The sequence below is a fragment of the Musa acuminata genome, chromosome BXJ1-2, assembly GCF_036884655.1.
Source record: "Musa acuminata AAA Group cultivar baxijiao chromosome BXJ1-2, Cavendish_Baxijiao_AAA, whole genome shotgun sequence".
Lineage (NCBI taxonomy): Eukaryota > Viridiplantae > Streptophyta > Magnoliopsida > Zingiberales > Musaceae > Musa > Musa acuminata.
Window position 1 is genome coordinate 22649209 of NC_088328.1, and position 12769 is coordinate 22661977.

The 12769-nt window shown below is 38.8% G+C and overlaps 2 protein-coding genes across 4 annotated transcripts; one reads left to right on the forward strand and one right to left on the reverse strand.

Annotated features, from left to right (window-relative positions):
• Window positions 1-773: 773 nt before the first annotated feature.
• Window positions 774-3806, reverse strand: LOC135612606 (transcription repressor KAN1-like). The gene is made up of 6 exons (XM_065109089.1): window positions 2966-3806; window positions 2776-2852; window positions 2261-2306; window positions 2016-2139; window positions 1115-1187; window positions 774-1005 (listed from the first exon to the last, which is right to left on the reverse strand). The coding sequence occupies exons 1-6, from the start codon at window positions 3606-3608 to the stop codon at window positions 904-906; spliced, it is 1065 nt and encodes a 354-aa protein (XP_064965161.1). The 5' UTR covers window positions 3609-3806; the 3' UTR covers window positions 774-903.
• Window positions 3807-8997: 5191 nt separating this feature from the next.
• On the forward strand, window positions 8998-12561 carry LOC135582147 (cytochrome c oxidase assembly protein COX11, mitochondrial-like). 3 transcript variants are annotated; one of them, XM_065093451.1, is made up of 6 exons: window positions 8998-9451; window positions 9548-9693; window positions 11006-11078; window positions 11169-11273; window positions 12102-12182; window positions 12260-12561. In XM_065093451.1, exons 1-6 carry the CDS (start codon window positions 9110-9112, stop codon window positions 12359-12361), a joined length of 849 nt encoding a protein of 282 aa, XP_064949523.1. In that variant the 5' UTR covers window positions 8998-9109; the 3' UTR covers window positions 12362-12561. The 3 variants fall into 3 exon arrangements, with proteins under 3 accessions (XP_064949523.1, XP_064949529.1, XP_009389648.1); XM_065093457.1 differs by having other exon boundaries at window positions 9000-9451; window positions 9641-9693; XM_009391373.3 differs by having other exon boundaries at window positions 9025-9451; window positions 9625-9693.
• Window positions 12562-12769: the final 208 nt, after the last annotated feature.

Sequence of the window (12769 nt, forward strand, 5' to 3'; positions counted from 1 at the left end):
ATATTAATAATTCAATGCACGAGACTTTGTCCTTATGTGCACATTGAACCCTTAGACATGTCTTGGTTCATCATATGATTTGAAATATATATATATATATATATATATATATATATATATATATATACCTTGTATTTATACAAAATACTTGCATTTATACCTTGTTTGGTCTGCTTTTATTATGGGATCACTTATAAGATTAATGCCAAGATGCCATAGCTTCTAGTAATAATGCTTAATCCAAGAAAATAATTAGCCTATAACACAGTATGATATATCAAAATAATGATGTATCACTGTTATGATACAGTATTAAAATAACAGCAATGTCCTTAAGAATAATGGATCGATTATAGTAATCTTGTATTAAAAGATAAAATAAGTTCTAATTTAATATGAAAATTTATGTTAAAAATACGCGAGAGATTAATTATATTCACAAGATGCATTGAAACAATATCCAATAGTAAGCAAGAGCATTTTAGGAGAAAAAATATTTTCTCTTTTAGAAACAACTTTATTGTAATAAACACAAAAGTCAAGAAAATATTGAGCTGTCTCTTTTATTTTTTACTTCTTGAAGATAATTTTTAGTTTTTAATGAAATCTGATTCATAATATGACATTGTAATTGCTATGTGATATTATTAAGCTACGATATGTACTTGATAATGTTGATATAATGATCCCTAAACCGGCAAAATCAAGTTCCAGTGATCCACTTAAATCAACCACAATTTACAAAGGACACAGAGAAGATGACGAAAGAAGAATGAAAACAAATACTCAGCACGAGCAACTTGGCAAACTTCTCATTGTTCATTGGAACACTTCCTCCTCAGAGACAGGCCTTGAAGAACTCGACAAAGCTACTGGTAATGACTTTTACAATGCCAGTCAATGCTACTCGGTGTGCCAGTCTGGTCTTCCCAAGGTGAACTCCAAGAGAGGGTTCTTTAGATCTTGATAAGAACCACTTGTGCCATTTGATCTTCCATAAGTGTCCTGTTTAAAGTCCAAATAAACTCCTCATGGTACATAATCCTCCTACTCTCTCTCACATGTGATATGAGTTCATGTGATCTTAGAAACGGAAGTTGCATCAAAGTAGTACCTGAATTTGATTTGAGAGAGAGATCGATCCATGCTCGGCGGTGTCGGTCGTACTAATCTGCGTCCAGACTCCTCTATTGATGTTTTTTTATGCAAAAGAAAATCATAAATGGATTATAAAAAAGATTAAGGTTGATATCGAGAAAAATAAGATAAAATTTCTAAGTCTGAAGATGAAAGATTTGGTTTATGTAACAATGTATTGTTTGTCGAAGCATAAGTAACAATGCAACTGTGCTTGTTTAGTGTCAGTTTCTCTACTGAATTGTGGTTGCTGAATCAAGTTGACTGTCTGATGTATTTGTGTGTCTGCTATAGAGTTACTCTAACCCTAGTTAACCATCTTAATCAGATAGGATTAAGTGCATAAGACATTGCAATGTAATGGCATTAGATCACTAATGCATCCTAACATCCAAAATAGTAAAACCAGTAAGATGAAAAGATATTTGTAAACCAAAAGGAAAATTGTACTTGTGCAGTAAGCAAATGGGGAAGCCAACATCCCCAAAAGCCAAACATGCTTTAGCAATAGAATAATGCACAAATAGAGGATATGACCTTTCTGATTGTATATATCACAGGAAAAGAACTCGATGTTCTCAAACAACACTGAAAAAGGTGGCATTCGCAAAATAAGGCCTGTGATCTACTTTTTAACAGGTGAACTCGTTGCTTTTTGCTGGTCTTTTGCTTTAAATCTCAGCATAAGATCTCAAAGAACATAAAAGGAGAGACAAAAGCAAAAGCTGCCATGGTAAATGAAGGTGGAGTCAATGTTCTACTCTATTTAAGCATAAAGGCATGAGCTAAGAGAAAGGTACTCTACCAATGAAGAAATTTTATGTGTTGTGTGTGTGTATGTATGAGAGAGAGAGAGAGAGAGGATGTGTTGTTCTTACGTAGATGAGTTGCTCCATCTACTGTCAGAGTCTTGTTTTGGTGCAACTGAGCCTTTGTGCTCCAATAATTGTTGATCACTGTATCCGGGAGCCAAACCTTCTTCCACAGAGCCATCAGATTGACCTTGCGCAAGAAAAGAGAAAGGAGAAAACTTTGAACTAATGACTAGGAGATGACTTGTTTGTTCGTCGAATTGAAGTTTAGTGGACAAAATAGACACAGGAGGCAAAGCAACACAGATTACCTGAGGAGGCTGCAGTCTTGTCAGTGGATTTAATAGTTCTATACATCTGCAAGGACACAAAAGAAAGAAGAAAAAAAGTTAGCAAAGGTCATTAAAGAGGAAGGAGAGTGAGGGAGAGAGAAAAAGAGGTGAAAAATGGCAGTGAAGTGATGTTACTACAAAAAAGAGAGAGAAAGGAAACGATGGAGTTGAGATCAGCTAAAATCCAAATGTGGACACTTCAGTCTTCCGTCTTTTCCTTTTGCTCCCATTATTTTATTGCAAACGAGGTTGATGCTTTTGTTGAGTTCACAGCGCTTATTTTATATCTTCTTATTATTGTGAAATGATGGCTACTTTTCTTCTGTCTCCGTGCCTTTCAGTCTTCTTGTCTGTGGAGCAACAGACCCACTACTCGTTCTCACATTCATTTAGTCAATCAGTGATCCATTGGCTACTGTGCACAGAGAGAGAAAGAGAGAGAGAGAGAGAGAACTGAAGAAGGATTAGGGCGTCAGCTAAGCGGTGTAGATCACCTGCAAGTGGCTCTTGACATGGGCTAGAGTGAGATCTTTCACATTCATGAGCTCCAGAATTGACTTGGGTGTAGCTCCTGACGCCAAACCATTCCAAGAAACAGATAAATGGCTGGTGAAACTTCTGATAAAGAGATCACAGTAATTTGGATCACAGAATAGTAGAGAAAGGACGCAAGAGGTGGCGTACTCTCATGGCCGCCGAGGAGGTCGACGGCGTGCACGAAGCGGGCATGGAGGCTGCTCGTCCACCGCATTCTTGGCGCCCGCGTGCTCCGCTTCGTCTGGTACCTCGGAATGAACCTTGTCCTCATCATGCTGTGTGAGGCCTCCAAAGATCCGACGCCGCAAGGAAGGTGGTGGTAGCACCTCAATGGGTCCGATCCTAATCCCGTAAGCCATGGCGGTAGCAGCGTCGTCACCGTTCGATGATACGATGAGACTGAGGGGTACTGTCCCCCACTGTGAGGGTGCAAATGGGAGCTCACCAAGTATATATCGTTTGAGCAACCATTAGCAGAAGAAGAAGGCGAGGAGGAAGACACTTGGTGGGTGAATCCGGACTTGGGATCGAACGAGCTGAAGGGTGATTGACTATATACACAGAACGGAGTACCATTTACTGTCCTGGAGGAATCGTCAACCGGACGCAGTGGCTCTTGAGCCTCGGAAGGACACATGATGCTCGAGAGGGGAAGGTCGACGCAAGCTCGGAAGCCGCCGTCTACGGCAGAGGTTGCAGCTGTTATGATGCTCGGCGGGCCGATGTGTAAAGAGAGGTCAGGAGAGCCCGTGGAGGCGATGGCATCAGTGAACACCCCTTGCGAAGGCATCCTACGATCTCCTTTGCCGCTCGCAGCTCGAGTATCTGCTAAAAGTTGGAATGGTTTGTAGCTGGTTGAAGCTGAGAAAGTTGGTAGACAATTAATCAAAGGGTTTCTTTCCTTCTTCTATCTCTGTGTTGTGATCTAAAGACACAAAAGACACAGACCAGTGTGTCTTGAGAGTAGATATAGCGAAGATAGACAAGGGAAAAGGAAGGAAGAGGAATTGAAAGGCAAATGGACTCTCTTCTGCTTTCTTAGAGCATATAAATGTGGGACAATGACAGTAGAGAGAGAGAGAGAGAGAGAGAGAGAGAGGGGAGGAATATATGGTCAAAACAACTTTAAACAATGCTTGGATTTGAGGCTTCTTAACCTCAGAAGTTATCTCCTCGCTTTCTGACCAAGCTTACAGGCGTTCATTGCAAATTGCAAGTGCCATAAGATCAAACGAATAAAGAAAAGCTAGAGAGACACAGAATGAGTACAGGAGAAAGGAGAAAGGAGAAAGAAGAAAGGAGGGGCAAGAGCTTCTTTCCTCTTCCAGTTTGCCTGTCCTTCAGTCCCTCTCTCTACTTCTCCTACGCTTTGTTTCTATATTATAATTGATATCAACATGCTAGTACTGCTGGGGAAAAAGAAGGCACCAGAGAAAAAGATGCTTGAAACAACTCACATCTGAGGACACCCAAATCAGCATCTCTCAAAGGTTGCTTAATCAACATGAAAGTTGTCTGTGATGTAACCATTCCAAGAGTTCATTATGACACAAGCTTTATCTAAACACCCCGATCCTTCATTCCATTTGTCACTGCACCAAATATTCTTGTAGGGTATATCATTTCTTCATGCAAGAAAACTGCAGCTTTGATGTTACTCGATGTTGGCTTGTGCAAACTTTCCTTCTCCTCACTTAGAACACTATTTTCGACGTCAGAGAGATTAAGACTCGGAAGGTAGCAGACATACTTTGAAGCTGTTTGAATTAAATACAGAATGCTGGATAGAAGACTTTTCCATCTCCTTCGAATCTTCCATCGGATCAAGGAGATCTCGATATCTCCATGATTAAAAAAGCATGTTAAATGCAAATTATTTAGGGTTGTCAGGTGCCTAATTTTTATTGCCTAGTTGACAAAAGAAGATGCTGTTTGGTCTCACTGCCCTGATTAAGACAAGTGACTATTGAAGCATTCAGTTTCACAAACCTTCTACCTCTAATTCCCTTGTCATACTCCCAAATATTCCTTTCATGTCCACATGAAGGTTGACTCTCGAGTAGATTTCCCTAACCCTAGGTTGCATCAAGGCCAAGCTAAAACAGTACATGTCATGTTGTTGCTGTTGATGGCTTCTTTCAGACTAATCACCTCAAGTATATGAGCGAACTGTACTTTCAAAAACCACTTGTCATATAAGAACAAAGAGATGCTTGTAGTTTAGTGAGGTCTGTGCTTCACTTCCAAAGAATTTGTGCACTGCATTGAAATGCTAAACAACAGTACTGTTACATCCTTTTTGTCATCTCAACCCTATGCATAGGGAGCATGTATGGGGCATGAGAAGTCTATTAGCTTTGAATTCAATGACATGGGGTGGCAGAAGTCTCTTCTTATGCTGCAGCACGTGATTCCTTTGCATTGTGTATGGCCAACCAGATGAGTGCAATGGACTATTATTAGCTGAGCATGTATTCAAATCACATCTCCCTAAGTTCTACTAATCCAAATAGCTAAGTGTACCCTTAACAATCACTCTTGCTGATAATACTTTGACTGCATTCCTACAGTTCACAGCTTTCAATAAATGACATGTGAGCTCATACATCCATGAGGAAAATGACTCAAGAAACAGATTGCACCTCGACCTCATGAAACCATAGCAACAAAACATGAGTTGATTAATTGGAGTAAAATACAAGAAATAAAAGAAAACACTTGTGAAGAATAAAAGAACTTACTCGTCACATCATGGCAAGTTGAAGAGCTAAAGACAGCACATTTGCCTTTTCCTTGCTCATTGTCTCATGAAAAGAGAGGGAATAAATGCCTTCGAGACACAGTGAACATGAGAAAGATGAAATATGGGTCTCTTATTGTTCAAACTGTCACATCTAATTGACATATAACTAAATATGAGAGAGAAGGGAGGACAACTATGGTGTAGCTTGGAAGGATGGAATGTGAGAGAAGGACGATGGAAGAATAACAGGGAGAAGCAGCCAGATTCCCGCAACTCACGTGATTGGAAGATGTTGTCACATGACACACATTAGATAAACATTAGTGGGAGATGGTGATTTAATATATGTTAACGTAGGAGACTCGAGTCTTAAGATTACCATTTTTCTTGATGAACGTGATTTCAGTGCAAAAGACACAGTTTAGGAACATCTGAGAGAACGCGACCCTCCGTGGATTCTGCCGGTGCAGTTGACTCGAGGCGTAAACACTTGCTTGACATTAATTCTTTTTCGGCCTACGAGTTCGGTGCTCATGATTTAAATGCACTGCTTACGATCTAAATGCAAATTTGATTCCACGTCAAGAATGGTGATTTATCTCCTCGATGTTTGCCCTCACTTAAAATCTTGTATTATATTATCTTGATCCAATTGATCCGATATACTAAGAAGGCACACGTTACGGTGAAGGATTCTATCTCAGAACATCTTCTACCAAGTGAGCTTACCAGCACCTTCAATTTTCCTTCACATATAGTAAAATATATCCTCAGAGTCAATTTTATATATTAATATCATTTCAAACTTTAATATATAATGATAATACAACATGTATCTATATATCTTGTAGTTTAATATTTATATTTTTAAAATTTAAATCGATTAATCAAAAAAAAATTTCATTGATGTACATGAAGAATCTTGATATTTGAATAGTGATAATGATGACATTGATGATATATGGATTAACTTGACTCAATTTAAGACTGTGTATATAGTAAATCTAATATGGTCGAAAAAGAGACTCAAACATTTGCTCGAGAGGTTGAGGTAGATTTAAGCACTCGTTCAAGATTTTTTTTTTATAATGGGTTAAGAGGAAGAATATTTTACGGTATATTTTTCATCTCATTGTCTATGTGATACAGGTGAAATATTTCACAGACTATTATTTTGAACTAGTATTCATATTGTCCATTTATCGATTGGGTCTTCTAAACCTTCCTGCTACATATAGAGCTATAATTGGAAGAATATTTCTCTTATCAAATAATTATTTATTTTATATTAAAATTTTGTGTATATATATATATATATATATATATATATATATATATATATATATATATATATATTTTGTCACGATGACATAACCCAACTTGGTTCAAAAGTTAGATATTTTAATTTAAAAAATATATATTTCAGCCCAATTTGCTTCTTACAAGTCATAGAGGACCCAATCCAATTTCCACCGGAAGCTAGAGCAGCTTGGCGTACACGTGGCGATCTAACACAGGAATTGCAACATCTTATAAAACAAAATGTACGTGCTTGGACAGGTGGCAAGAAATGGCAGGCTTTCTCGTCCGTAACTTGGCGCAGAAACGACCCGGGCAATTGTCTTACTGTGCATCAACGGGTGATCACGAGGTGATGGAGAAATGGACGGTGACAAGGTGCCTTCATTTGGCGTTCCCTGCTTCGAACCGAACACTGATCTAACTTTACACATAGCTTTGGTGTCATTTGCTGAAACGCCAGAGAGCTTCTGCTATTTTTGACCGTTCATCTTAATCCGACGGCCACCATGAGAAGCAACGGGGCGTTAAGGTAATTTGATAATACGACAAAATGGTCTCTGATTCCGAACTCTCCTCTATAAATAGATGAGTGCTATCAACGGAATCAACGGAGAGATGAAAGCTTGACACGAGCGTCGTCACTATCCTCTGTTACTTTGGGCTTCCGCTCTCTCTCCCTCTTGTTCTTACCGAGTTAGGGAATGCTACGGTCTTCGATCGAGGAGGTGTAGGAGGAGGAGTCGGATCCGACGATCGAGGGTTCGATGTTGAATTCCATCCCGAAATGGCGTATCAGGGCAAGCAGCTAATCAATGATCCGACTGGTATCCTCTGATCAACCCGTTTGTGATCGTTTTAGTTTAATGACGATGGGGGTTTTGTAGTGGCGCTATTCTTGGTTCTTGAATTTGAGCGGATGCCCTTGTCCAAGTGATCGATGTAGGGGTTTCTCAGATGCTGGAACTCGTGTTGTGTGGACAGTTCTCTTATGTTGCCTGAATTTCTTGTTTGAATCGATGGATGTGATGATCGTGACTAATCTGCATGCGTGACATTGGGAAAAACCGATCATCGCATGCGGACGCCCGATACATATATATCTTGGTTTGCTGGCAGTATGGATCTGCTATATCTTGCAATGCTTGATGTTTGATCAACGCCCGGGAGTTTGTAGTGGCTAAATCTTTGGTTCTTGATTCTAACTGGATGCCTTCAGATCAGGCGTTCATTGTAGAGTTTTTCCCTTGAATTAGATATTCGATGATGTTCATCGGAGAGTGTTTGTTTTGCTCTGAATTTATTGTTGGATTATTTATTACATGTTCTAGTTTGCTTTGGATTATTGATTCTGTTTTTACTGTTTGAATTATGCAATCGATGTTGAAGTGATAATTGCGTAAGGGAAGCTGATCGTGATATGCTGACTTATATGTGAATCCTGAGCATGCATATGCTATATTCTGATGATTGTTTCTTCGTTTATGATTGTGTTTGTTGTTCTGTAGATGCTTAGTAAGACACTTGTTATCTGGTATGTAAGGAGTTGATTTGGATGTCCAAAGTGCTGATAATTGTGTACTTAATCGAATGCATATTTTGTGTGAGGTTGATATTTGCTTGATGCTTATAATGCTGTTGATTGTTTTCTTTTCTGCATCCACATTGGGATATATGTCTTGTCTAGTGCCTAAAAGAGTTAAAGCGCAGCAGATGTGATGACTGAATTCATTGAAAGACTAGTCGAAACTTATCGTGGATGCCTTTCCTCACGATATGTTTCTTACCAAAATGTCCTGTTTCAGTGTTATTTGCTTAACTATGTTCTATTTATTCAATACTTAGATTTTTAGTTTCCTTACCTGACTGACTATTTAACTGAATCAGTTACGGGATATATAATTGTTAGGCATTGGGCTAAAAATAAATCTAATAATAATTATTATTATTTATAATCTTGATCGAATAATCTTCAGTTTTTTTAGTTATTCAAAATAAAATTTTTTTTATTGTTTTATTCATTTAAAGTAGTAAAAAGATGCATAATATTTTATTTGGTTGACATTATGTCACGATAGGGAACTGCTTGTGATATTATTGCTCACAAGCTTATTGGGTATATAAGAAGTGTGCACTTGCCACGGATAATTAGAACCGGGTTCAATTGATTGTTTCGTTACTGCCCCGACGAAGACCCACGAGCCAAAGAAACGGCGCTCCTCCGAACGTCTCATCTCCTCCTCTTCCAGATGCGGCCTTTCCTAAGACACACCGGTACCTTCTCTCTTCTCCTCCGCGGCGCCGGCCCTCTCGCCCCCCACTCCGTCGCCCTCCTCCGAAACTTTTCCCCGCCCCGATTCTCTCCTCGTCCCGATCGGCTCTTGATCCCCCACGCCACCGCCGCCGCCTTCAGCGCTTCTAGCGGCGCCTCCGCCTCATCAACAGCGTCCAAGGACAGAAGCTCGCGTAACACCCTCGTGTACCTCCTCGGGTTGGTCGCCGCCATGGTCGGAGCCTCCTACGCCGCCGTTCCCCTCTATCGCCGCTTCTGCCAGGCCACCGGATATGGTGGCACAGTGCAGCGCCGGGAGGTAAGTTTATTTCGCCCTCTTCTCCAATCGTTAAATCCCGGGCTTTCGTTGGGTTTTATTAGGGTATTAAGACTGTTCGATATTCCTTGGATGTAGCCGCACGATCTGTTTTGTTTGTGTTCTGAGTTTAAAATGCTTTCGGGAATAATGAATCGTTCATGGCTTGTGACAAGGAATGAGTCTCTGCAGAGTGTGGAAGAGAAGATCGCCCGCCATGCCCAAGAAGGGACCAAGACTTCCAGGTATTGCCTTTGCGTCCTCCGCGTCACATCCAATTTTTTGCTGTTACCCCCTTGTGTGTTTTTGGTCTCAGCCTTTCTGTGTTGTGTTTGGTGGAGACTATGTACACATTTCCAGTTTTAGGAATTTATGAGCTTTGTGTTTCAAGTTTTGTTGTGGAATTTTCCCTTTCTCTTCATGGTGATGGTGAAACTCCATTGGGTTTTCTTGTTAATGCTGATGATTTCATGGCCATTGAACTATGAACTGAAATTATACCTTAAATTTGTTTTTTTTTTTTTGAAGAAAAAGGAACTATGCATGAACCATTACAGGCAACAAAAAGGTGCTTTGTTTAGGTCACTAGATTTCTAGCTTGAATCAAGTCTAGTACAAGCCTTTGCCCTCAAGAATTATTATTTATGTTGGCTGTTAAGACTCTAGTTATGCTTTGGTGAAACTATTATGATTTGGTGAGTCCGAGATAGAAGTCACAGAAATCTTGAAGAATAAAAACTATTTAACCATTAAGGAACTTGAAATGAGTTCTTGTCTAGGGAAAGCAAATGATAAAGATCAGAAATACAAAAAAAAAAAAAATTCAAGTGGTTGGTGGAGACGAAATATTTTATGTTGCCCACATTTATTATGATGTGAAAAAGAAATTTTTTTTTTCTAGAAGGTTAGCTTATTTAAAATTCCTAGAAATGGTGGAATTACATTTTGATTGAAGACACTTCACAAGAATGATTACTAACCTCTAATTAGTCAACATTTATTTTTGATTAAGAATTATCTATTAGTTGTGTTTTTAACAGTACCAATGGCAGTTCTAAGCTCAGATGAGATAGGTATAAAATTGCATTAGACCAATGATGTGCAATGCAAACTTTTATTAGATTTCATGTGCATGGATCTTAACTATTTATGACCTTCAGTGTAAGAAAAGATCCATGTGGCCCTACTCGGGTTATTGTTGTCATAATTTTATCTTTAATTGACCTTTCAAGCAGAAATAGAATAGAACCTACATCAAAGATAAGAGACTAAAAGGGTTGATAGATTAGGTGAAGATGGTGGTAGTTCTTCACAATGGTGGTTTTACTCATTGCTGTATAACTAGAGGAATAATGTGGTAGCATGTCATGTCTCTAGTTTGCTAAAGAAGTTGCAACTTTATCTTAACATTCCATTGTGTCATAGTAACAAGTATCAATTAATTCTGGTTGCACATTCTTTTACTCCACAAAATCAAATGTTTCTCGGCACATTTAGTGAACTTCAGTGTAAGTCTCTGACATATATCTGAACTAGGTTTGACCTTTCTTTCTACAGGGAGCTTGTTGTTCAGTTCAATGCTGATGTTGCTGATGGGATGCCATGGAAATTTACTCCTACACAAAGAGAGGTGAGAGGTTACTTCCTATCATTGACTGTAATATGAAAACAAGTCTTATCGCAGGCATATATTTCCTTCTGTTGCTTTCTGTTTCCTTAGGTAAGGGTTAAGCTAGGGGAAAGCGCCCTTGCATTTTATACTGCTGAAAATCGTAGCTCGACTCCCATAACTGGTGTTTCTACATACAATGTTACCCCAATGAAGGTATGGAGCCCAAAGTTATAGTTCATTTCTCAAGCTATTTTTTAAATCTTACATTTCATCAATATAATATAGCTCTGATGAATTTGGAATAATTTGCTTACTGTTCCTATAACAGTAGAAGGTTGTGATGGCAGGACACTCGTAACTTTAAATACTGTGCCTCATGGGCCTGTATGCTGTTGCAATTTCTTGTTGATATTTTCTGAAGTATCTCAAACAAGAAGTTTCAGTTATAAATTTTATCTTTTTCCTGCTACCAAAATTTGATTGCATATGACAATATGTTTATTTTCAAAGCAGCACTTAGTTTCTTGGGTTATTTCTGTATCTGTCCATGATGCACGATATGTATTTTGTTATATGAGGGTTAACTCAACTGAAACTATTCATATTAGAAGATACGTCTCAAATGCAAGCATGGTTGCTTACAACCTTCTTGATTGCTTTGTTAAGTCTACTAGATTTTCTACTGTCCCTCCATGGCGTGATTAATAGAAACACATAAAGATTGCTGATGTTTTGGTTGGGATATCAACCTCTAGTGAGTCCTGCATTGGTTGCAACGATTGTTATTCTCAAGGACCTATAATTCTGTCCTGATGCTACAGAAGACGCATGAGAGTAACCTAGCGCATTCAAATTGAGATGAAAACTGTAGCTTGTTGTTATATCAGCTACGGATACAATAAAGAAATGCAAGAATTAGTAAATAGAACAGAAGCATGCATCAAGGGAGCACCACCTGATGTTGCTTAGGATTTCTACATGCAAGTAGGTAACCTCTAAAAAGTTTGGACAAGTAATGCTGTTTGGGTTGCTCTGTTGCAGGCTGCAGTTTATTTCAACAAGATTCAATGTTTCTGTTTCGAAGAGCAGCGACTTCTTCCAGGGGAGCAAATCGACATGCCGGTAAGAAGCGCAACACTAACGCCGCTGAAGATACTCAGTTACCATCGTTATGAGCAATCTTGGGGAAACATCTGCAGGTCTTTTTCTACATTGATCCAGAGTTCGAGACCGATCCCAAGATGGATGGCATCAACAACATTATCCTTTCCTACACCTTCTTCAAAGTTAACGAGGACTAGCTGTGTAGCCACCGATTATCAGTATCATTATCCTCGACTCATTATTCTTATTTTTGTTAGTTCAAATGGTTATCAATGTCACTTGAACAGCCTCGTTTCCGAAACATTGGCAAACTGTTTTGTAGCAGAAGAAAGCAGATGGTTGCCATGAAATGGTCGCTTGCTAAAATAAAAGTTAGAAAGAATCGATTTTACTATTATGTACCCTTCTCTATTTCTGCACATGGCAACTGATTTTTTTTTAACCAGTCGAATAATATGTAATCAAGTCCATGACCTATGACATACTAAAATAATAATATATGCCAACAACGTGTACCACAAGCTTGTGTTTTGTGCCCATATTGATGAATCATGCATTATTATTATTATTATTTTGTTGAAATTGCAGCATCGTCATCCACCGGT

What these genes read in the sequence shown, in the direction of transcription:
- LOC135612606 (XM_065109089.1), bottom strand. Translation starts at nt 3,608, where the DNA reads ATGCCTTCGCAAGGGGTGTTCACTGATGCCATCGCCTCCACGGGCTCT. An exon ending in CAAGACTGCAGCCTCCTCAG is followed by an intron (nt 2,140 to 2,260) that starts GTAATCTGTGTT and finishes TTCTTGCGCAAG; the next exon opens with GTCAATCTGATGGCTCTGTG. An exon ending in CTCTCTCAAATCAAATTCAG is followed by an intron (nt 1,006 to 1,114) that starts GTACTACTTTGA and finishes GACTTTAAACAG; the next exon opens with GACACTTATGGAAGATCAAA.
- LOC135582147 (XM_065093451.1), top strand. Translation starts at nt 9,110, where the DNA reads ATGCGGCCTTTCCTAAGACACACCGGTACCTTCTCTCTTCTCCTCCGC. An exon ending in GCACAGTGCAGCGCCGGGAG is followed by an intron (nt 9,452 to 9,547) that starts GTAAGTTTATTT and finishes CCTTGGATGTAG; the next exon opens with CCGCACGATCTGTTTTGTTT. An exon ending in GAAGGGACCAAGACTTCCAG is followed by an intron (nt 9,694 to 11,005) that starts GTATTGCCTTTG and finishes TTCTTTCTACAG; the next exon opens with GGAGCTTGTTGTTCAGTTCA.